The sequence below is a fragment of the Myxine glutinosa genome, chromosome 1 (genome assembly GCF_964187855.1).
Source record: "Myxine glutinosa chromosome 1, kmMyxGlut1.1, whole genome shotgun sequence".
Classification (NCBI taxonomy): Eukaryota; Metazoa; Chordata; class Myxini; order Myxiniformes; family Myxinidae; genus Myxine; species Myxine glutinosa.
This window is the reverse complement of record NC_136261.1, coordinates 372,165,300-372,189,027: the sequence shown is the minus strand read 5'-3', so window position 1 is coordinate 372,189,027 and position 23,728 is coordinate 372,165,300. Positions and strand designations below refer to the sequence as shown.

General features: G+C 48.4%; 1 protein-coding gene across 1 annotated transcript in view; it reads left to right on the top strand.

Annotated features, from left to right (window-relative positions):
• The window catches only part of LOC144889538 (tripartite motif-containing protein 14-like), a 31,830-nt gene extending 8,743 nt beyond the window's left edge, over positions 1–23,087 (top strand). Inside the window, exon 4 of the mRNA XM_078770178.1 lies at positions 22,450–23,087. Coding sequence (XP_078626304.1) covers positions 22,450–22,970 — 521 coding nt within the window. The 3' untranslated portion in view covers positions 22,971–23,087. The remainder of the gene's footprint in view (positions 1–22,449) is intronic.
• Positions 23,088–23,728: the final 641 nt, after the last annotated feature.

The following is a 23,728-nucleotide window of genomic DNA, read 5'->3' as shown; positions in this document are numbered from 1 at the left end:
TTCTTGACTTTAATTCGTTCCCTTTCCTTTGATTTTGCTTCCCTTTTTTATTCATTCTGATGCACTTGTTTCTTTTCTCTCTTACTTGGTTTATATGTTCAACATAGTTAAAGCTTTCTTGTTTTTTGAAAGTTCACTTTTGAAAATATTTCCACAAAATCATCAAGGACAAACTATAAAGAAATTTCAAACAGATAATGCATCACCGAAACTAATTTCAAACAAAGAATGCATTTTCATCTGATCATGTGCTGGTGAAGATCAACATCTCTTTGGCCATTCGCAGTAAACAGGCAATCCTTACATCACTGCCTCATTTACACTTAATCAATTATTGCTTCAAGCTGCGATAAACATTCCACTGGTTACAACAACACTTGATTACTCTTGTAGTCGAGCCACATACGGAGACTCTACAAATTAGCAGCCTGAATACAGTACATGATCATCAACAGTACATGATTTCAGTACCTGATCAGTTCTCAGTACATGATCATCAACTTTTTACAAACTGCAAGGACATCTCTAATAACAACATTATATAATTATCTACATTTGTGATTGGTCACTCGAAGTTGATAAAAAAGAAAAGTAGGAAAGACAACTGAATTTGCAATAAGTCCCTGAAATTACATCGGAGCTTACGACAGTGCATTCAGAAAGTATTCAGACCCCTTCACTTTTTTCACATTTTGTTATGTTGCAGCCTTATGCTGAAATCGTTTAAATTCATTTTTTCCCTCATCAATCTACACTAAATACCCCATAATGGCAAAGAGAAAACAGGATTTTAGAAAGTTTTGCAAATTTATTCAAAAGGAAAAACTGAAATATCACATTGACGTAAGTATTCATACCCTTTGCTATGACACTTGAGATTTAGCTGAGGTGCCTCCCATTTGTCTTGATCATCTTTGAGATGTTTCTACACCTTGATTGGAGTCCACCTGTGGTAAATTCAATTGATTGGACATGATTTGGAAAGGCACACACCTGTCTATATAAGGTCTCACAGCCGACAATGCATATGAGAGCAAAAACCAAGCCATGAGGTCAGAGGAACTGCCTGCAGAGCTCAGAGACAGGATTGTGTCGAGGCACAGATCTGAGGAAGCCTACAAAAAAAATTCTGCATAATTGAAGGTTCCCAAGAGCACAGTGGCCTCCATAATTCTTAAATGAAAGAAGTTTGGAACAACCTGGACTCTTCCGAGAGCTGGCCGCCCGGCCAAACTGAGCAATCGGGGGAGAATGGCCTTGGTCAGAGAGGTGACTAAGAACCGGATGATCACTGGCTGAGCTCCGGAGATCCTGTGTGGAGACGGGAGAAACTTCTAGAAGGACAACCATCACTGCTTTATGACAGAGTAGCCAGACCGAAGCCTCTCCTCAGTGAAAGACACATGAAAGCCCGCTTGGAGTTTGCAAAAACGCACCTAAAGGATTCTCAGACTGTGAGAAACAAGATTCTGTGGGCTTTTTTTATTCGCTTGTTTCTGTTATTTTTTACAACGTGGAATAACACAATGGTTTGGTGCCCAATCTTGGAGCAAATGTGTCAAGATACACTACCGGTCAAAAGTTTTAGAACACCTCAATTTTTCCAGTTTTTATTGAAATTTACGCAGTTTAATATCCAGTGAATAACCTGAAATGGTAGAAATGTAAGCAGTAAACTGCTCGAGGTAAAAAAAAAGTTTAGGTTAGCAAAAACTGGAAAATAATGTAAATTGCGCAGTTATATTGTAAAAAAAAAAAAAAGGCCTTCTTCAGTGAACAATATCCGCTTGTAAATATTCCCCTATTTTCTCCAATACTCCCCAACTTTCCCCAATCCCCCATTCCCTAGTCCCATTGCATGTAAACAACAATCAGTAGAGCCGACCTTCCCCTTATTCCCCCATTAAATGTCGTGCCCAGGTCCACCGCACCACACGTAGACAACTTTCGGACATCTTCCTAGTTATTCTTAATCTATGTCAGTTAAGGCCTCGTTTCCATTAATTATGACTCTTCGTTGCACCAGAATGTGATTATATGGCATCAGTAGTGAGTTTAGGACCTTTCCCATACCTCCTCCCATCTTCTTCCCCAAACAACAACAATAACAACAACTACAACAACAATTACAACTACAACTACGACTACAACAACAGAGGGGCGGGGAGTGTGCGTCCTCACACCGGCTCGGTTACCCGCCATGACCATGCGCTCCACGGCGTTACCCCGAAGGGGCTGGCTGTCAGCTCCTCGTCAGGGGCGGAGCCAGTAACCCCCCCACGCACCCAATGAGAAGCAACGTGCCGATTCCATCTGGGGCGGAGCTAACGAGCCGAGGGCGTGTCACTCCCCGCCGGATATACGCGGCCCCGCGCCGGATGTGACGTGAGATGCGCCTCAGCTTGGAGAGAGAAGCCACCGCCACCCCCAGCGCGACGATACCTCCCCGCATCTTTGGACCGGACCGGACCGTACTGTACCCTGCCCCGAGCCCAGGAGGACCTGGAGCCATCGATACCCGCTTTCCTGTCATCAACCCCCGTGTGAGTCAGCCGTTGTCCCGTTTGTCTGTCGTCTGTCCGGGGTTAATATAAGAGTGTGTCTAAGTGCCTGTCTTTCTGTGATTAGAACTCTAGCCCCTGTAATCTGACCTTTCCGTACGAATATAATCTCCTCCGGAGGTCTTGAGAATCGAAACATTGGTGTCGTATTGTGTTATTGTAATCCAGCCGGGTGTCTTCTTTTTCTTATTGAGCCAGCATCGCGCGACTAGTCAACGTTCGGGCACAATCGGGTAACTTGTGCAGACGTGGTCATACCATAAAACCGCTCGGTAAATAACATCCAAGCCACGTCTATAACAATTGGTGTCTGGGAGTGAGATTCGGGGCCCGAACCAAATTTTTAAAACATCTAGGAAAAAAATTTTGGTCAAAATTACGAGCTGCCGAACTTTGTTTTTTTTAAGCAAAACCCGAATTTTGAAATCGCGCCATGGCTGTTCAAGGCGACGGGATGCCGGTGGGAGAGATAGACGGGGTAGAATCGACCCAGGACTTAGAAAAAAAAATGGTGGAGGAGAGTAAAGAAGGTGTGGTTGAGGGTGTATCAGGTGCACAAAATGGCAGCCTCCCGTACGTGACGGCGATAGCCGGACCCGCAGTGCCAATGGACTGGGGTGTTTGCATGATGCATTTCAGTGCCGCTCTGAGGGGTGACAGTAAGGGATTTGATGCAATGATGGCTACCCAGGGGCTAGACGCGGAAAAAGCGAGGCACGAAGCAAGGTACAACCCGATTGGATTTGAGGAGCAAATAAACGCCACGGTAAAAAGAATACAGGAAGACATTGACCGCAGGTTTGGCGAGCAGGTCCCACGGGTGCACGGGGAGGTAACGCGTGTCGAAAAGCGCTGGTTGAGCGAAGCGGAGGAAAGCACGGGTACAATGACGGGGGTAGAAATCGCGACACGGGGTTTGGAAAAGCCGGCGACCGATGAAGTAGAGGGAATTTTATTAAAGCCAACGGTCGCCGAGGTTAATAAAGAAAAAGCAGTAGCGGGAATTAAAATTGAAGAGATGACGGAGGTAACCCGGGAATTGCAGGGAGAAATGGAAAATGTACAAAGTCCCTGCTCAAATCATGATGCTGTACTCGCTAACCCGAATGGAAGTTTGCAGGTTCGCGTGGAGAAAAGGATCCCCCAGGTGAGTCGTGCTGTATATTGTGCGGGTAGATTTTGCAGGAGGATGTTTAGCGACAAAAGAATTTTCGCGCGCTTGGGATCGAGGAAGCATCCGGGCGTTGGTGAAGGGTCCCGTGTGAGTGGAAATGGCACGCGTGGGAGGAAAAAGTGTGCGTCGGCGAGTGGGTGTGTTATAAAGTGTGGGAGTGAAACCGAGTGCGAGCGAGAATGCACGTCGGGGTGTACGGAGAGTGACACGAATAGTGAGTTGGTGGTGGCGCAGGTGCGAGAGGGCACATCGGAGCGCGAGTGTGAAACCGAGTGCGAGCGAGAATGCACGTCGGGGTGTACGGAGAGTGACACGAATAGTGAGTTGGTGGTGGCGCAGGTGCGAGAGGGCACATCGGAGCGCGAGTGTGAAACCGAGTGCGAGCGAGAATGCACGTCGGGGTGTACGGAGTGTGACACGAATAGTGAGTTGGTGGTGGCGCAGGTGCGAGAGGGCACATCGGAGCGCGAGTGTGAAACCGAGTGCGAGCGAGAATGCACGTCGGGGTGTACGGAGTGTGACACGAATAGTGAGTTGGTGATGGCGCAGGTGCGAGAGGGCACATCGGAGCGCGAGTGTGAAACCGAGTGCGAGCGAGAATGCACGTCGGGGTGTACGAAGTGTGACACGGAGAGTAAGGTGGTGGTGGAACGTGTGCGAGAAAGCACACCTGAATTGGTCATGGCGCGGGTGTGGGAGAGCCCATGTGAGCGCGTTAGTGGGTGGATGCAAGAGTGCACGCCCATGGTGAGTGTTACGGAGGACGTAACGGAGGAGAGGTGTGGACCGGAGTGTGCGCAAGAGGTGTGGTGTGTAACAGAGAGAGCGTTGGTGGAATGTACGGACGGCGTTGGAACGCCAGGTTTTGTGAGGGTGAAAGGGGTAGCGTATGCTTGTAAGCATGCAAGTGAAGCATCGATGGTAACCGGTTTAGTGGTTAGAGCGACGGATAGCCGATGCGAGCACTCGGTGCGAGGGGTGCTTGGTTGGGTGCGAGGCCCGGCGTCGATCGAAGCTGCGTCGTTTCTCTTCGAAGCGTCGTTGCCGATTCGGGCTTGGCCCCGCCCCGCACGGTCGAGTCCGGGCTTTGTCGGGCGAGGCGACCGGTCCGGTTCGAGGGCGAGTGGGAGGAAGCGGAACGGTGCCCCCTCGTGGGGACGGGGTTCCGACCAGGGGAGATGGAGCCATCGGGCCCGGGACCGCAAGGTGCCGCGCCGAGATGGTGCGTGGAATCTCGGTCCAACCAAACCACCTCCCTTGAACCGAAAGCCGGACGGATTCAACCTGCAGGCAACCAAACCACCCGAATTCATTGCTCGGCTTTACGAAGCCGAGTTTAATGATGTCATGACGCACCGAGGCTAGGATATAGCGGACTGTGATGATGGTGATCGTGATAGTGATAGTGTTTTGGACCCAAAATTAGAGAAAAACAAAATTTGATGATTGGCAAAGGATTGGCAGTAATGATTGGCAGATGATGAGTAGTGATTGGCAAATTTTTGATTTGTTGAAATTTGATGTGCAAAATTGGTAGTGAGCGATGGGCCCGGTGGGTAAGGCTGGCATCCCTGCCACCCTTCCCAGGTGGGGGCAAAGGAGCTATAGTTTATGGGGTGTATGGCAGTGAAAACTAGCCCGGGTGGGTTAGGTTATATTGTAGGGATCTAGAAGAGATTGACATTAGGTAACGTTAAGGTTAGTTAGTGACTGATACCTGTAGTGGGGACGCAGGTAGATTAGTGTGGATTATAATGACGAGGGAGCGCAATAGTTTAAAGGGACGACTGGGAAGCGCAAGTTTCAGAAGGGAGTAGTTAGCTGAGATGATGCCGTGTGTGTGAGAATTGAACAGGTGTGATTGCACAGGTGTGCAACTGGACAGGTGTGTGGAGCAGTGTATGAGGGAGTAGTGGTGATTGTGTGTTGTGTTGACCAACTGGTCCAGGAAGAGGAGGAGGGTGCAGGTGGCACCAGGTAGGATTGCACAGGTGTGCAACGACAGGTGAATGAAAGACAGGTGTATGGAATAAATGGTATGGAGTATTGGAATGGATGGTCGTGGAGTGAGTATGGTGGAAATTGTGGAGTGGAGTGGATGGTGCGAAGGTGTGGATGGGGGAAGAGTGGACCCCTTTCACGAGTACCCGGGGCGGGTAGTGTAAGTGTTAGGTAGAGGGTATAGGTAAATTGTGGTTGGAAATTGGCATTTGTGGTGCGGTTGCAGAATGGTGTTGTGAATGGGTGCATTAGTGTTGTGGAAATGGCTGGGCGTGTAGCCTGTTAGTGTGTGTAGTTGGTTGGGCACTCCACCACTGTGAGGATGTCGGCCAGGTGAGGCCGCAGGTGGGCTCTGGGAGCCGGTAGTTGTAAGTGGGTGCCTGAGGATCCCGGGTGTGGATCGGGCAGCCCCGTGCCAGAGAGGGCACCGAGTGGGGAGAGTGCCAGAGGGCCTTCCCCAGGTAGTTAGGTTAGGGTAAGGAGCAGGTAAGCTCGGAGGCAACTGCAGTGGTGGAGGTGTGCAGGTGGGTAGACCCGCTGGGAGAGGTACACGCCACAGCCCAGAAATTGTGCGAGGGCACCGGGAGATGAATCGGGGGAGTGAGACCCCAAATTGAAAAGCACCACAGTTTGGCCAATGGGAATTGGTTTTTAGAACCCATAGTGTAAGAGGGCCAATGGTTTGGCCAGAGAAAGACCCCGGGTAGTGTAAAGTGTGTTAAAATCATTTAGAGGATAGTTAGGATGAAGGATCTCCTCGCACCATCTGCATCCACTCACCTGAGGTGACAGGTACTCCACACCATGCCATGTTTAATTATTTTTACTGTGCAAATGTTTGGAATGTGAGACGCATCATGACGTGGGTGTGACATTGTGCGTAATTCCATCTCTTCCTCCTTATGAGGATTGATGATGAATTGATGATGGCAAATTTTTGAAGTAGAGGGATTGTGGTGACGAATTTGGTATAGGGGAAATATGGGGAAGACGTGACAGTAGTGACGAATTGGTAATGTGTAGATTTTGTACATATGGGGTAAGGGCAAGGGTAGGCTAGGTGACAGGGGGGTGACGTACGGTAGGGACGAGCTTTCTCACTTCGCCCTCCGTACGCATTTCGCCTTGCATTGCCTTTTTGATGTGTACCCGTGAGACCTTACCCCTCGCTCATCTGTCTTGTCCCCCCTTTTGTCTCCCACATGAGGACCTGAGCGCCGTTGGGCGCCGAGGGGAGCGTGCGTGGGTCGGCCATTGTGCGCCCAAAATTCCCAGAACCAGCTGTCTGCATCGATGCACCACATTATGGACCACATGTCTGTGGCCGAGCACCACTTATGGACCCCATGGGTTGGGGCATGGCCCCTCTGCTGGAACCGGCCATGAGGGCCCGAAATCTTGCTGGCGGACCTTGGCCACAGGGCACCGATGCCCCACAGGTGAACCACACTAGTCGGCCCTGTGGGCCATAAATAAATAAAATGGACACGTTTGGGCAAGCTCTATTGCAAATAGGCCGCCAGTAAGCAAAGCAAATGAAAATGACAACAACTGGAAGAAATAATAATAACCAGCAGAGGGAGCCGAAGAGCAAGAGATCACCTGCAGGGTTTGGGTTTGTTGGTTTTATTTTATTCATTGAAAAATGGTGCTTGTATTGGTGCGTTTTTGGGTGCTTCAATGGTGCATTGATGCAGAGCAGACTGTCCTCCCCCCAGAAAGAACAATTACAGGTCCTGGGTTAGTTTTGTAAATAAAAGCAGAGTCATTGTAAATAATGCTCCCCACCGTCAGTGTATAGTTTGAAGACCATTCCGCAATTCGGTTAACTGTGGGCGAAAGTCTGTTAGGCAGGGTGCAATGGAGCAGCGGGACACATTTATTTATGTTTAAACTGTCGCACTCAGGGTCAGGTTAAAAATAGAGGGAACTACACCTACGTGTCACGCTAAAGCTAAAAGTTGTAGGCCCGGGACGTGCCTAAGAGGAGGAGAGTGCAGTGTTGTGGATATGAGGACTGCATATATTTTTTTTTATTGTGTGCTGTATGATTATTATTATTGTTGTTGTGCTGTGCCTCTTGCCTCCGGAGCTGTGTAAGATCAAAAGGGCGTCCCATAGTCCACAAGCATACACGTCAGCCAATCATAGGATATTCATGTTCGATAGTTATATCTTATTCTGTGTTTTAAGATAAGGCTGTGTCTCCCATTAATTGAAATACTCCATTGCACCAGTGAAAGAGAATAGATCCCCTTCCATTCCCATCCCCAAAAATCCCCATTTCCTTCACATCCCCCCTTTCGTGATTGCCGACCCTCGATTGCCATATTACATCCCCTCTCGTCATTGCTGAGCCTCGATTCCCAATCACCTCCCCTCCAATAACCGCCATTGACCACGAGGCTCGAGTCAGGGAAGAAAGGCGTGTCTCCACCTCGTCATAGAGGGGGAGGAGTGAACCAGCCCCGCTCGACCAACCATGAGCCAGGGGTTTGGCTACAGAGGGCGGAGGAAGAGCGGTCGGGGAGGTTCGCAAAGGTTGAGGGGCAGGGGCCTATATAACCCAAGGCAGGGGTGTGGCCAAAGGAGATGAGTTTTTACCGGCAGACACAAGGGAGCCCAAGCCGTGGAGAGGAGTCAGAGAGATTCGCTTTTGCAAGAGACTGGAAGAGTTGAGCTTTTACCAGAGACAAGACGGTTGAGCTTTTACAGAGAAGAGAGAACCCGTCACACCAAGGCTCCACCAAGCTCCGTGTTGGCTCCACCAAGCTCCGTGTTGGCTCCACCAAGCGTGCACCTCCAGCCGTCCACCTTCTGCCATTCCTGGCATTCCCCGAGTGAGTCAGTGTCTTCGTTTGTGCTGTCCTGGGTAGTTAAGTCAAGTCTGCATAAGCTAATCATTTTCACTGTGTCACCTGCGTCTCATGTGCCTGTAAATAAACGTGCCTGCTTTCTTCTTGCTTATGTGTGTACATAGTAAATAAATTTAGTAGTATTTCCAACTTCTTTGCCTTCGTTTTCCTCTTTGCATTCGTCGTTTTTGTCTTTTCCCCTCATTGGGCAGCTACGGTGCGATACGGCCAAAGTCTGGGTGAATCGGGTGAGTTTTGTTAGGTCGCGGTCTTACACCACCGCTCGGTCTATAACATCTGTCCGCGATCTATAACAATTGGTGTCAGGAGTGGATCGGGTATGGATCGGGTAGCCCAGTGCCAGAGAGGGCACCGAGTGGGGAGAGAGCCAGAGGGCCTTCCCCAGGTAGTTAGGTTAGGGTGAGGAGCAGGTAAGCTCGGAGGCAACTGCAGTGGTGGAGGTGTGCAGGTGGGTAGACCCACTGGGAGAGGTACACGCCGCAGCCCAGAAATTGTGCGAGGGCACCGGGAGATGAATCGGGGGAGTGAGACCCCAAATTGAAAAGCACCACAGGTTGGCCAATGGGAATTGGTTTTTAGAACCCATAGAGTAAGAGGGCCAATGGTTTGGCCGGAGAAAGACCCCGGGTAGTGTAAAGTTGTTAAAGTCATTTAGGAAATAGTTAGGATTGAAGAACCTGTCGCACCATACGCAGCCACTTACCTGTGGTGATGATGATGACTCCACACCTGTGTTTTCTTTGTTTTGTTGCAGGAGATGAATCGCTGTGTGGATTTGTGAGACGCATCACGACGTGGATGAGACATTGGGGTGATTCCATCTCTCCCTCCCTAGGAGGGACTGATGATGAATTGGTAATGGCAAATTTTGATGTGCAGTTGGAGATGGCAAATTATGATGTTGAGTTGAAAATGGCAAATTTGATTGGTTAGGAGGGAGAGAAGACGAATTTGGTTTATGGGAGGAACGGGGAAGACAGTAGGGATGTTTGTTGATTTGTAAAGTAGATGTTTATGGGTAGTGTTGTGTTTTGTGGATACAGTAAGGGGTAAGGGAGGGGCCATGTAGGTTACCTGGTGGGGGGGGGCGTACGATAGGAACGTACCTGTCTCACCTGGTTCCCATGTGCCCCCAGTGTGCATCACCTTACATTGCGTGCATTTTTGCGCCCTTACCACCTTACTCACTTGTTTCTTCTTTTGTCTCCCACCTCCGAGGATCTGGCTTTGGGGTAGAGAGAGAGGAGAGAGAGGTGCTGGCTGCGCAGTTGTGGGCCTGCACTTTCGCTGTTTGCTGCCGGGATCGATACACCATATGGACCGCAATGTTTGTGGCCACCCACAATGGACCGCAGTTCGTTTGCGGCCAAGCACCACCCGGGGATGGACCTATGGATCAACGTGGCACCTATGCCATACAGGTGAACCACTAATAGTTAACACCACCAAGTGCACCACAAGAAGAGCAAGAGACACCTGCAGGGTTAGGGGTTGTCGAATTTATTTTTATTCCAATGAACAATGGTGACTGCACCGATTGGTGGTGGGGTGGTGCTGTTGATGCTCGGGAAGGGTGCTCTGCACGTTATTAAAGGCCGTCGGCCACAGAGCACTCGTGGGTTGGTGTATCGATGTTGGCAAGCGCGCTCTCTCTATGCATAACATCTGCATGTGTTCCTCCAAAAACAGGTCCTGGATCGTAGTGTAAATAGCAGCGTAGTCTTGTAAATAATGCTCCCTACCGGCTGTATGTTTAGTTTGAGAATTCTTTCCGGATTCGGTTATCCTGTGGGTGTGTTTCTGTGAGGAGAAGGGTGCAACGTCGCAGGGGGACATATTTACTCATTTGTGAATATCTGTAAAACTGTCGCACTCAGGGTAGAGTTAATAGTAGAGGGAACTACATTGCGTGCCACACTAAAGTAGGTAAAAATTTATCGGGTCGGGACGCCCCGAGGGTAGAGAAGGGTGCAATGTTGCGAATATGGAATTTGGCCTCCATATCCGCTTGTAAATATTCCCCTATTTTCTCCAATACTCCCCAACTTTCCCCAATCCCCCATTCCCTAGTCCCATTGCATGTAAACAACAATCAGTAGAGCCGACCTTCCCCTTATTCCCCCATTAAATGTCGTGCCCAGGTCCACCGCACCACACGTAGACAACTTTCGGACATCTTCCTAGTTATTCTTAATCTATGTCAGTTAAGGCCTCGTTTCCATTAATTATGACTCTTCGTTGCACCAGAATGTGATTATATGGCATCAGTAGTGAGTTTAGGACCTTTCCCATACCTCCTCCCATCTTCTTCCCCAAACAACAACAATAACAACAACTACAACAACAATTACAACTACAACTACGACTACAACAACAGAGGGGCGGGGAGTGTGCGTCCTCACACCGGCTCGGTTACCCGCCATGAGCATGCGCTCCACGGCGTTACCCCGAAGGGGCTGGCTGTCAGCTCCTCGTCAGGGGCGGAGCCAGTAACCCCCCCACGCACCCAATGAGAAGCAACGTGCCGATTCCATCTGGGGCGGAGCTAACGAGCCGAGGGCGTGTCACTCCCCGCCGGATATACGCGGCCCCGCGCCGGATGTGACGTGAGATGCGCCTCAGCTTGGAGAGAGAAGCCACCGCCACCCCCAGCGCGACGATACCTCCCCGCATCTTTGGACCGGACCGGACCGTACTGTACCCTGCCCCGAGCCCAGGAGGACCTGGAGCCATCGATACCCGCTTTCCTGTCATCAACCCCCGTGTGAGTCAGCCGTTGTCCCGTTTGTCTGTCGTCTGTCCGGGGTTAATATAAGAGTGTGTCTAAGTGCCTGTCTTTCTGTGATTAGAACTCTAGCCCCTGTAATCTGACCTTTCCGTACGAATATAATCTCCTCCGGAGGTCTTGAGAATCGAAACATTGGTGTCGTATTGTGTTATTGTAATCCAGCCGGGTGTCTTCTTTTTCTTATTGAGCCAGCATCGCGCGACTAGTCAACGTTCGGGCACAATCGGGTAACTTGTGCAGACGTGGTCATACCATAAAACCGCTCGGTAAATAACATCCAAGCCACGTCTGTAACAGTATTCAGACCCCTTCACTTTTTTCACATTTTGTTATGTTGCAGCCTTATGCTGAAATCGTTTAAATTCCTTTTTTCCCTCATCAATCTACACTAAATACCCCATAATGGCAAAGAGAAAACAGGATTTTAGAAAGTTTTGCAAATTTATTCAAAAGGAAAAACTGAAATATCACATTGACGTAAGTATTCATACCCTTTGCTATGACACTTGAGATTTAGCTGAGGTGCCTCCCATTTGTCTTGATCATCTTTGAGATGTTTCTACACCTTGATTGGAGTCCACCTGTGGTAAATTCAATTGATTGGACATGATTTGGAAAGGCACACACCTGTCTATATAAGGTCTCACAGCTGACAATGCATATGAGAGCAAAAACCAAGCCATGAGGTCAGAGGAACTGCCTGCAGAGCTCAGAGACAGGATTGTGTCGAGGCACAGATCTGAGGAAGCCTACAAAAAAAATTCTGCATAATTGAAGGTTCCCAAGAGCACAGTGGCCTCCATAATTCTTAAATGAAAGAAGTTTGGAACAACCTGGACTCTTCCGAGAGCTGGTCGCCCGGCCAAACTGAGCAATCGGGGGAGAATGAATGGCCTTGGTCAGAGAGGTGACTAAGAACCGGATGATCACTGGCTGAGCTCTGGAGATCCTGTGTGGAGACGGGAGAAACTTCTAGAAGGACAACCATCACTGCTTTATGACAGAGTAGCCAGACCGAAGCCTCTCCTCAGTGAAAGACACATGAAAGCCCGCTTGGAGTTTGCAAAAACGCACCTAAAGGATTCTCAGACTGTGAGAAACAAGATTCTGTGGGCTTTTTTTATTCGCTTGTTTCTGTTATTTTTTACAATGTGGAATAACACAATGGTTTGGTGCCCAATCTTGGAGCAAATGTGTCAAGATACACTACCGGTCAAAAGTTTTAGAACACCTCAATTTTTCCAGTTTTTATTGAAATTTACGCAGTTTAATATCCAGTGAATAACCTGAAATGGTAGAAATGTAAGCAGTAAACTGCTCGAGGTAAAAAAAAAGTTTAGGTTAGCAAAAACTGGAAAATAATGTAAATTGCGCAGTTATATTGTAAAAAAAAAAAAAAGGCCTTCTTCAGGGAACAAGTAATGGGTTAACAACTTACAGCTGCTCTGCAGCAATGTAAGTAAATTAAGCCTTGAAAGTTGATGCAAACAATTCGTACAGGTGTCCCAACCTCTGCTGATTACTTGATTACAAACCCCCTGTCTGTATAAAAGCAGTGTTTTAACAGACTGTTATTGTACCCTCCGAAGCATTATTTGGACAATATTGCACTGCAGGAAGTAGTATATTGGAAACTGGAGGAAACTGAGGGGAAGAGGTCTGGCAGACCCAAAGCCACAACAGAATCAGAAGACAAGTTTCTGAGAGTCAACAGCTTGCGTGATAGGCGGCTCACAGGACAACAGCTTCAAACACAGCTTAACACTGGTCGAAGTAAGCAAGTCTCAGTTTCAACTGTGAAGAGAAGACTTCGAGCTGCAGGTTTGACAGGTCGAGTGGCAGTAAGAAAGCCATTGCTAAGATGGCTAAATAAGAAAAAGAGGCTTGCCTGGGCCACGAAGCACCGCCAGTGGACTACTGAAGACTGGACACACCTGCAGGTTGTCCAGGTGTGAAAGCCTAAACACACCTCCAGGCGACGTCAAAACTACTTTCGAGGAAAAGAACAAGAGGCCAGGCCTCAAATCATGGAATGGCCAGCACAGTCTCCAGACTTAAACCCCATCAAGCTGGTTTGGGATGAATTGGACAGAAGTGTGAAAGCAAAGCAACCTACAAGTGCAACACATTTGTGGGAACTTCTGTAACAGTGTTGGGAAAAACTTCCCAAACAATATTTGATTTCCATTGGAGAAAGAATGCCACGAGTGTGTTCGGCGGTTATATCTGCAAAAGGTGGATACTTTGCTGAGTCAAAAATTTAAATTAAATTTTGTTAAACAAAATGATTCTATGATTTTTTTTTTGTTATCTCCAATTGTTTATTTGTTCTATGCTTAATTTCAGAGTACATTGAGACATAAAACTGCATAAATTTGAATAAAAACTGGAAAAATTGAGGTGTTCTAAAACTTTAGACTGGCAGTGTATCTTAATCAGCAATGTCAAACACTGTACATGTGTTCCTATATTGTTTTACGTAAGCCTGACTGTATCTTGCAGCTCTGTCTTATTGCTCGTTTCTCAAAGAGTAATGTCTTAATCCAGCCTCAGGCCACACAATGAACTGCACTTAGAAATGCCCAAAATAACTGTTGTGGTTTCCCTCCAACCAATAGGGTGAGAACAGAGGGGAGGGGCGGAGCCTCTCGAGAGGAATTTATGAATGGCTGGACGTGAAAGACACTCTCGTGGTTTTTACTGTTTTGCTTACTTGAAGTGTCAACAAAACTTATTAAACACTCGAACTGCAACTATCCTCAACAAACTACGATGAGAGTACGAAAACATACTCCAACTTTCGTTTTGTATCTGTGGGTGGGGCCAACATTTTTTTTTTTCCGCGTCATCCCGACGTGAGTACGTAGAGTCGAAAGTGCCAGCACACACTGATAATAGTTTTGTAAAATTAACATCATTGAAGAACTTTATCAAGACAAGATATAAGTATTTATCTGTAGTATCCAAATCCTGGTTCTGAGAAATCAGAAGACCTCAGTAATACTTGAGTAGATTCTGTCCAGACAAAAATAGTCACAAAAAAATCATCAGAAAGACGTTAGTCAAACACACTGCACACGTGACACGCTTTTTTATCTGAGCACGTGCACAGCAAGGTTCAGGTTTAATCGAGTATGGAAACTAGGATCTTTATATTTAAATATCGATTAGTTGCCCATTGACCAGTCCAGTCAATGCAGTATGCCAAAACAAAGATGAAAGGAACACGAAATGTCAATTCAAATATTTATTCAATTCAGAGTTCGAGTTGATCCCTTGTTCAGCCTGTTCTGCACAACGGCATCACTGATGCGCCGACGTAGCGAATCTGCCGCCGAGAAACCGTGACTCGAGATGGTTATTGATCACGTGGTTCGCTTTGCCTTGACCCGTGACTGGAAGGTTCGTGATCACGTGTCCCGTGTACGATGCCGGTGTGTAGCTATTATTTTATTTTCATGAATGTAACACTGAAAAACAAGGCATTTCCGAGGCAGGATATTTCTGCTGATATCATTTGATTCCACATTATCACGCACAACGCCGACACTGAGGCAAATGTGTCCAGCGGCCCCGCCTCCATCAGGCTGAACGACCGTCATAGCCACGCCTACCCCGGTCCTATTCTTTTGTAAAGGAATGTCGTTTTACGTAGTTTTCGTGGAATCCTTTCAAACTATCAGAATTATAATACCAAAGGATGTCACAGGAAGTAAAACTCAGTCGGATGGTCGCCGAACGAATCATTGCTATTGATAGAGGCAGCGCAGAAATATGCCCTCTGAAGAAGATTAGGCCTATGATGAACAACAAGACGTGAGTGGTTCGTGTGCAGCCACCCGGGTGCTGGTTGCATCATTTTCTGGAAGTGTGGCTGTGCCGCAGACGCAGTGCCACTGTTAACTAATAACTACAAGGGCACTCGGTAGTGGGAATACCCCTGGTGGAGGACATACCACCGGCAGAGTGCATACCTCTGGTAGAGTGTCTACCTTAGGCAGAATGTATAATCCTGGTAAAGGCCATACCTCCAGCATACCTCTGGTAGAGTGCATACCTCCGGTGGAAGGCATACCCCTGGTAGAGTGCATACCTCCATCAGAGTGAATACCCATGCAAGAGTGAATACCTCCAGTAGATGGCATACCTCAGGTAGCGTGCATACCTCCAGTAGAGGGCATACTTCCAGTCGGGTGCATACCCCTGGTAGCGTGCATACCCCTGGTAGAGGGCATACCCCTGGTAGATTCCATACCTCTGGTAGAGTGCATACCCCTGGTAGAGTGCATACCCCAGGTAGACGGGATACCCCTGCTAGATTGCACAACTCTGGTAGAGTGCATACATCTGGTAGAGTGCATACATCTGGTAGAGTGCATACCCCTGGTAGGGTGCATACCCCTGGTAGAGTGCATACCCCTGGTAGAGTGCATACCCCTGGTAGAGTGCATACATCTGGTAGGGTGCATACCCCTGGTAGGGTGCATACACCTGGTAGGGTGCACACATCTGGTAGAGTGCATACCCCTGGTAGAGTGCATACCCCTGGTAGAGGGGATACCCCAGCTAGATTGCATACCTCTGGTAGAGTGCATACATCTAGTAGAGTGCATACCCCTGTGAGGGTGCTGTTACATATTTAGGGGAATGTATGTGAATTACTATTCAGGTCTTTGTTTATCAATGTGTAGTCGATTAAGGGTTGTTGTGGTTGGAGGGTCAGGAGCCCTTCTGGAAAAAGAGACCGGAAACGGAAGAAGAAAGACACGAGGTCGAGAGAAGCGACGAGGATTCTTCTTCCTCGCACCGTTCCGACGAGAGGTGGGATCGATATTGAGCCGTGTGGAAAAGCGGCGTTCCCAAGCCGTCTGGCGAGAGGAGTTACCGGGACGGGTACCTGCCCGGTGGACACGTCAAGCTGCCGTGGGGCCGTGCACCGACCCAGCGTCTGGCACCGTTCGCGGCACCGTCCACAAAGACGCGTACGGGTCGCACGTTGGGGCCTAACACGCGTTGCAAGCGGCGTGTGGCTTTTGCCTGCTGTACAGTACCCGCTTCGCGTGGCCAAGAGGGGGCTGCAACCTTGGTTCCCGGTACGATACATGCCCGGTGGAAAAACGTCCACCCGGGGTTCGTTCAACCGCCCGAGTGCGGCGAAGCCGACCATCATCTTGGTCAGGAGGGGCCCAGAGACATTGTGAGGGACAGAGACCAAAGGGGGCCGTGAGTACAAAAGGGGACACACGTATGTAAGATGGCCATCTTAATCATCTAGGGGATTGATTGTTGAGTGTGAATTGTGGATGGTGGATTGCTCGGGGAATATATCCTTGATTGTATCATTGAAATTGTATGGTATCCTTACCATTGAAATATATCATTGAAAATCAGTTTTCTCTTGGGTGGAATTCCTAGGGATTGCGTTGCGAACGCGCATATATAATACCACTTTCTGGCGAAGTTCCTCTCACGGTCCGGGGGTCACCGAGACCAGGTAGTCACCGAGGGGACCACGTAACAGAATTGGGGGCTCGTCCAAATTACGATTTGCGGATTCGCCATTGGGTCTACGTCCGGGATCTAAAATTGTATAAAATAATAAAATAATATTTTTATTTATTAAAATTTATTAATTAAGTATTAATTGGTAAATTTTTGGGGAATTGGGGGTAAAGTATTGGGTGAAGGTTAACAGGTGTTAACTATCGGCACCATGGCGTTTGTGGCACAGAACTTTGCGGTAACCCCGAGTGAGGCACAGTTCCGAGCTTTACTAAAGTCGGACCTCTTGAAATTGGCCAAACATTTTAACTTGGAGGTCCGAACTAATTTGAGGAAGGCAGAGTTGCAGGCCACGGTGATACAATCTATGGTGGGATTAGGAACATGGGACGAGTTAGCCTGGGAGTGGCTACCCGAAGAACCAGAAGACGTTGAGCTCCGGAAACTGGAGTTGCAATTACGGAGCCAGGAACGGATCAAAGAAGAAGAAAGGAAAGCAGAAAAGGAAAGAGCAGAAGAAGAAAGGAAAGCAGAAAAGGAAAGAGCAGAAGAAGAAAGGAAAGCAGAAAAGGAAAGAGCAGAAGAAGAAAGGAAAGCAGAAGAGAGGAGAGAAGAGAAACAAGCAGAGGAAAGGAGAGTGGAACGAGAACTCCAGGAAAGGTTAGAAGGGAGAAAAGCAGAGGAGCGGAGAGCTGCAAGGGACGTTGAAGCAGAGGAGAGAAAAGCGGAAAGGGAATTAAAGGAACGTGACATGGAGCTTCAGCAAGAAATTAAATTCAAGGAGCTGGAGTTAATGAGAGAACGGGGAGAGGCACCACCCTTGCTGACGGGGTCGACACCTAACCAGAAAACCTGGGATGTGGGCAGACATGTGAGGCTGGTTCCACCATTCAGTGAAAAGGAAGTCGCGAAATTTTTTTCACACTTTGAGAAAGTGGCTCGACAATTAAACTGGCCGGAGGAGGCCTGGACCATACTCGTGCAAAGTGTGCTGGTGGGAAAAGCTCAAGAGATTTATTCGGCGCTACCAATGGACCAATGTGCAGAATATGAGGTACTGAAGAAGCACATCCTCAAAGCCTATGAGTTGGTTCCGGAAGCTTACAGGCAAAAATTCAGGAATGCCAGGAAGAGGGAGAGTGAGACCCATGTGGAGTTTGCCAGAGTGAAAGAAAACATGTTTGATCGGTGGTGTGAGTCAAAAGGAGTCGGGAAAGACTTCGAAACATTGCGTGACTTGATCCTGGTGGAGGAATTTCAGCAGTGTGTCCACGAGGACATCAAAGTGTACCTGCAGGAAAAGAAAGTACCAAAGTTGTGGGACGCAGCCACCATGGCAGATGATTATGCCTTAACCCACCGAATAGGGGTCCACGAACCTAACTCCTCGCCTAGATCTCCGCAGGGGAGGTGGGGAACAGCAGGTGCGGAGAACGACAATACATGGCGGCGGCCTCGAGAGGATTATGGGACAACGCGGATACCCCACCTGTTCGAAATCAGAGGGATGCGGGCCCAAGACAAACGTATATTTCGGGGGGCCCGAGGCAGACCACGAGTTTTTCCTCCGGGCCTACTTGCGCTTTTTGCAAGAAACCTGGACACTTGATGTCCAGTTGTTACCGCATGAAAAGGGAAGACCCAGAGCGGAGTCCGACTATTACGACTCCAAATGCAATGGCCATTGTGAGAAATCGCCATCAAAAGGGTTACCAACCATTTATTTCAGAGGGGTTTGTGTCACTGGATGGAGCCTCGACTAACCGGAGACCGGTTAGGATATTGAGGGACACAGGAGCACATCAATCTTTAATGCTTGAAGGCATTTTGCCATGGTCCGAGGAGACGGCAACGGGGGATAGTGTTCGTTTACAGGGGATCGGGGGCGGTGTTAGTGCTCCACTTCATGTCATCCATTTGGAGTCCGATTTGGTGTCAGGACCGGTCACCGTCGGTTTACAAGCCACACTTCCTGTAGAGGGTGTATCTGTGGTTATCGGGAATGATTTGGCCGGGGGTCAAGTTTATGGTAACCTGAGGGTTGGTAAAGAGCCCAGCAGGGAAAATAACACCACACCAGCTCGGGATGGCGACAAAAGTACCAAGTTATTTGTAGGGGGACTGAACTTCAAAACAGAGGAAGAAGGTCTGACCTCTGTCTTCAACAGATATGGGCCGCTGGTGGAAGTGCGGTTGGTAAGAGACAGGGAAACGCAACAGTCAAGAGGGTTCGGCTTTGTCACGTTTGCAAGCACAAAAGACGCCAGAGAGGCAGAGAAGAATTGGAATGGCAAGGATTTGGAGGGTCGGACCATAACAGTAGGGAAGGCATTTCGTAGGCGTCGAGAGGTCTACAGGAGAGTACAACTGGGCGGTAGTTTTGGTGGTGGCCGCAATCAATATTATTATGGAGGCTCCCTGAGTTACAGCAGCTCCCGAAGGAAGGATTGTCAAAGTAGTGGCCGAGAAGGAGACCGCTATTCATGGGACTACAGTGACAAGCGGTCCCACCATAATTATTAGGGAAGTTCTGAAAAGCTGAAGCACTGAATGCAGCGGAGCTGCCGAGCCAAGATTCCTACACGGATTAACCGTGAACGCCACGTTCCTAAAGGCGTCCATGTCGTGAACTTTCATGCACGGACTAACCGTGAACTCCACGTTCCTCAAGGCGCCCATGTAGAGAACTTTCCTGCACGGACTAACCGTGAACTCCACGTTCCTAAAGGCATCCATGTAGTGAATACTCGGCTTGGCCTCCCGGAAAAAGTGCTATCGAGTTGCTTAACTTTGGATCTTTGATCAACCCCTTAACCTTCATTCACAAGAAACTGACAGTCAAAGTCAGAGGGTCATGAGATGGAGATTGGCTTGGCAGGAGTCCAACGGGAAATTGAACATGTAAAGGGCAGGGACAATGTCGTTGCTGGTGCTTTGTCCAGAGTGAATTACCTTTGAAAATCTCTGGGGGTTGTGTGAAATTTTGTTGCTTTATTTTTAAGTGATAACTGTGCCTGGGGGGAACTGATAATGTGGGGGGGGGGGTTGAGTTATCTGGTTTGTTTATCCAAGTTGGCCGGCAAAGAAAGTTTTCGCTGGGTTCAAACTTTCTTTCTTGAAGGGGGGGAGTGTTACATATTTAGGGGAATGTATGTGAATTACTATTCAGGTCTTTGTTTATCAATGTGTAGTCGATTAAGGGTTGTTGTGGTTGGAGGGTCAGGAGCCCTTCTGGAAAAAGAGACCGGAAACGGAAGAAGAAAGACACGAGGTCGAGAGAAGCGACGAGGATTCTTCTTCCTTGCCCCGCTCCGACGAGAGGTGGGATCGATATTGAGCCGTGTGGAAAAGCGGCGTTCCCAAGCCGTCTGGCGAGAGGAGTTACCGGGACGGGTACCTGCCCGGTGGACACGTCAAGCTGCCGTGGGGCCGTGCACCGACCCAGCGTCTGGCACCGTTCGCGGCACCGTCCACAAAGACGCGTACGGGTCGCACGTTGGGGCCTAACACGCGTTGCAAGCGGCGTGTGGCTTTTGCCTGCTGTACAGTACCCGCTTCGCGTGGCCAAGAGGGGGCTGCAACCTTGGTTCCCGGTACGATACATGCCCGGTGGAAAAACGTCCACCCGGGGTTCGTTCAACCGCCCGAGTGCGGCGAAGCCGACCATCATCTTGGTCAGGAGGGGCCCAGAGACATTGTGAGGGACAGAGACCAAAGGGGATCGTGAGTACAAAAGGGGACACACGTATGTAAGATGGCCATCTTAATCATCTAGGGGATTGATTGTTGAGTGTGAATTGTGGATGGTGGATTGCTCGGGGAATATATCCTTGATTGTATCATTGAAATTGTATGGTATCCTTACCATTGAAATATATCATTGAAAATCAGTTTTCTCTTGGGTGGAATTCCTAGGGATTGCGTTGCGAACGCGCATATATAATACCACTTTCTGGCGAAGTTCGTCTCACGGTCCGGGGGTCACCGAGACCAGGTAGTCACCGAGGGGACCACGTAACAGGTGCATACCCCTGGTAGAGTGCATACCCCTGGCAGAGTGCATACCCCTGGTAGAGTGCATACCCCCTGGCAGAATGCATACCCCTGGTAGAGTGCATACCCATGGCAGAATGCATACCCCTGGCAGAATGCATACCCCTGGCAGAATGCATACCAGGCTGATTAATTCCATTTTTGTCCCACTGATCAGATCCAGATTCGAACGTTCACCAAAATCGAATCACCTCTTCCTTGTCACACACCCAACTTATCCACCAAGTTTCGTCCGAATCTGTCCATAACTTTTTGAGATAGCGTGCTGTATATCATTGTTCGCCCGATCATTCAATGGTGAGGTTGGTGTTGGCTTCACGGTTCAGGTGGCTGGCTTTAAATGATCGGGTCCTGAGTTTGAGCCCCTGCCATGATGTTGAACACCAGGTGGGCTGACACAGCCTGTCATCCTTTTAAGGTGGGCAAAATGAGTACCTGCCGACTGGTAATGGGGGCATTGCATCAGTGCACGTCACGTCTCCAGAAAATGATGCAGCCAAACAGCCACAGGCTGCATCTGAACCACCACCAATCAATGAAGAAGAATCCCGAAAATAATTCTCGTATCCGGATCCGGATCTTCACCAAAATCGAATCATTTATTTCTTGTTACCTACCCCACCGGTGCACCGAATTTCGTCCGAATCCGTCCATACCTTTCTGAGATATCCTGCACACAAACAGACAGGGTAGAAAACATAACCTCGGTCCACCTTCGTTGGTTGGAGGTAACAATAAAATTCCTTTCACGCCATTTCATTGGCTAAGGAGTGCAGTACTGACCAGGTCGCCACTCCGACGCAGGATACTCGAATGGTTTATTACTCCCAGTAAGCTGGTACTCACCTGGTCCACCTCGGAAGGATGACAGGTTGAGTCAGCCCACCTGGACCCGGTTGCTCGAAGCTCTCCAGTGGATAAATATGTGAGATCCTTCCAGCAACCGGGCCCAGGTGTTATTTTAACGGTACGACAGGTGCTCAATGTCAGGACCTTAAGATGTTAAACCCGCCACCTTGACCGTTAAGGTAACACCAGGTTTATGTTACCCCATAACCCATTCACAAGATGTTACAATTTCCATGAAACGTCATTATTTTTATTTTAAAAGAAAATCGAACGAAGGCGAAAATTAAATATCCGGATGTTCGGGGGAGGGTTTTGTTATATGGGAACAAGAGGCTGGTCGGGGGAGGCTTTTGTTATATGGGAACAAGAGGATGGTCGGGGGAGGGTTTTATTATATGGGAACAAGAGGATGGTCGGGGGAGGGTTTTGTTATATGGGAACAAGAGGATGGTCGGGGGAGGGTTTTGTTATATGGGAACAAGAGGATGGTCGGGGATTCCTAACCAGGTACAGAAAGGTGAATTGTGTTTCGTAAAGAAGGTGAAATTAATAATGTATTTAATATTTCAAATGTTATAAAAGAGATTAATGTTTGTTTCTGTCCGTTTGTCTAACAAAGTCTGTGACCCCGCGTCGTGTCCACAGATGGACGGACCCCGAGTCTGGACCCAAACTCTGCACATCGACTGATCAAGATCTCCCGGGATCTCAGGACGGCGACTCGAACCGAGACCCACAATCCGTACCCGGAACATCCTGATCGGTTTGATCGTTGTGTACAAGTTCTTTCGTCTGAGAGTTTCTCCTCGGGTCGTCATTACTGGGAGGTCGATGTGAGGTCGAGTAGTTTGTGGGGAATCGGAATCTGTTTAAACTCCATAGGGAGGAAAGGGGAAGAGTGCATGTTAGGAGGGAATCCCGAGTCTTGGTGTTTACTGAAATATCAAAACAAATACTACACAGTCCACAACAATCAAAGAACCCAACTGTCCGTGCCGGGGGATCCTGAACGGTTTGGGTTCTTGTTGGATTGTGAGGAGGGAGAGTTTACGTGTTTCGGGGACTCGCGGGTTCTGCACGTGTTCAGGGGGAACTTCCTGGACCCCGTTAAACCCGCGATTTGGGTTTATGGTGTTGGTGACTCCGGGCGGTTTTGCTCATTTTAATGATTTCGTTCATTCCGTTTTGTTCGTTCATTCCATTCTGATTATTTACTTTGTGATTATAACAATGTATTTACAATCTGATTGTTGATTTGTTAATAATGTTTATAAAATTAAATACATTTATTGTTTTTCTAATTTAGTGTTTGATGAAAATGCATTTATTTCCTTCACATTCCTCACATATTCACAACAATATCTGGGCATGACGTATATCTCATGATTTTGGGATGAGAGAAAAAGTCATGGGACGTGGTTTTCTGAATTGTTGGAGTGAAAAACCCCAAAGAATCACATCAGACTCCATCCTCATCCTGTCAGACTACCGTCTCCACCAACAACACACAACTATTAATTATTTATATATTTATACACACGACACCACCATATACCACAACTTCTACCGACACGTGATGGTTGTACCCCCCAACGGAAGTCGTGGGTCAAATCTTCCCCTTTCTTCCTGCTGCCCGGATTCATCAAGTGCTGATCGGTCCCCGTGGACCGGCCCTTTCCCTCTTGTCTCGCTCTCACACTCTCTCCCTCTCTCTCTCACACTCTCTCCCTCTCTCTCTCACACTCTCTCTCTCTCTCTCACACTCTCTCCCTCTCTCTCTCACACTCTCTCCCTCTCTCTCTCACACTCTCTCCCTCTTTCTCTCACACTCTCTCCCTCTCTCTCTCTCCCTCTCTCTCTCACACTCTCTCCCTCTCTCTCTCCCTCTCTCTCTCACAAACACTCTCTCTCCCTCTCTCACACA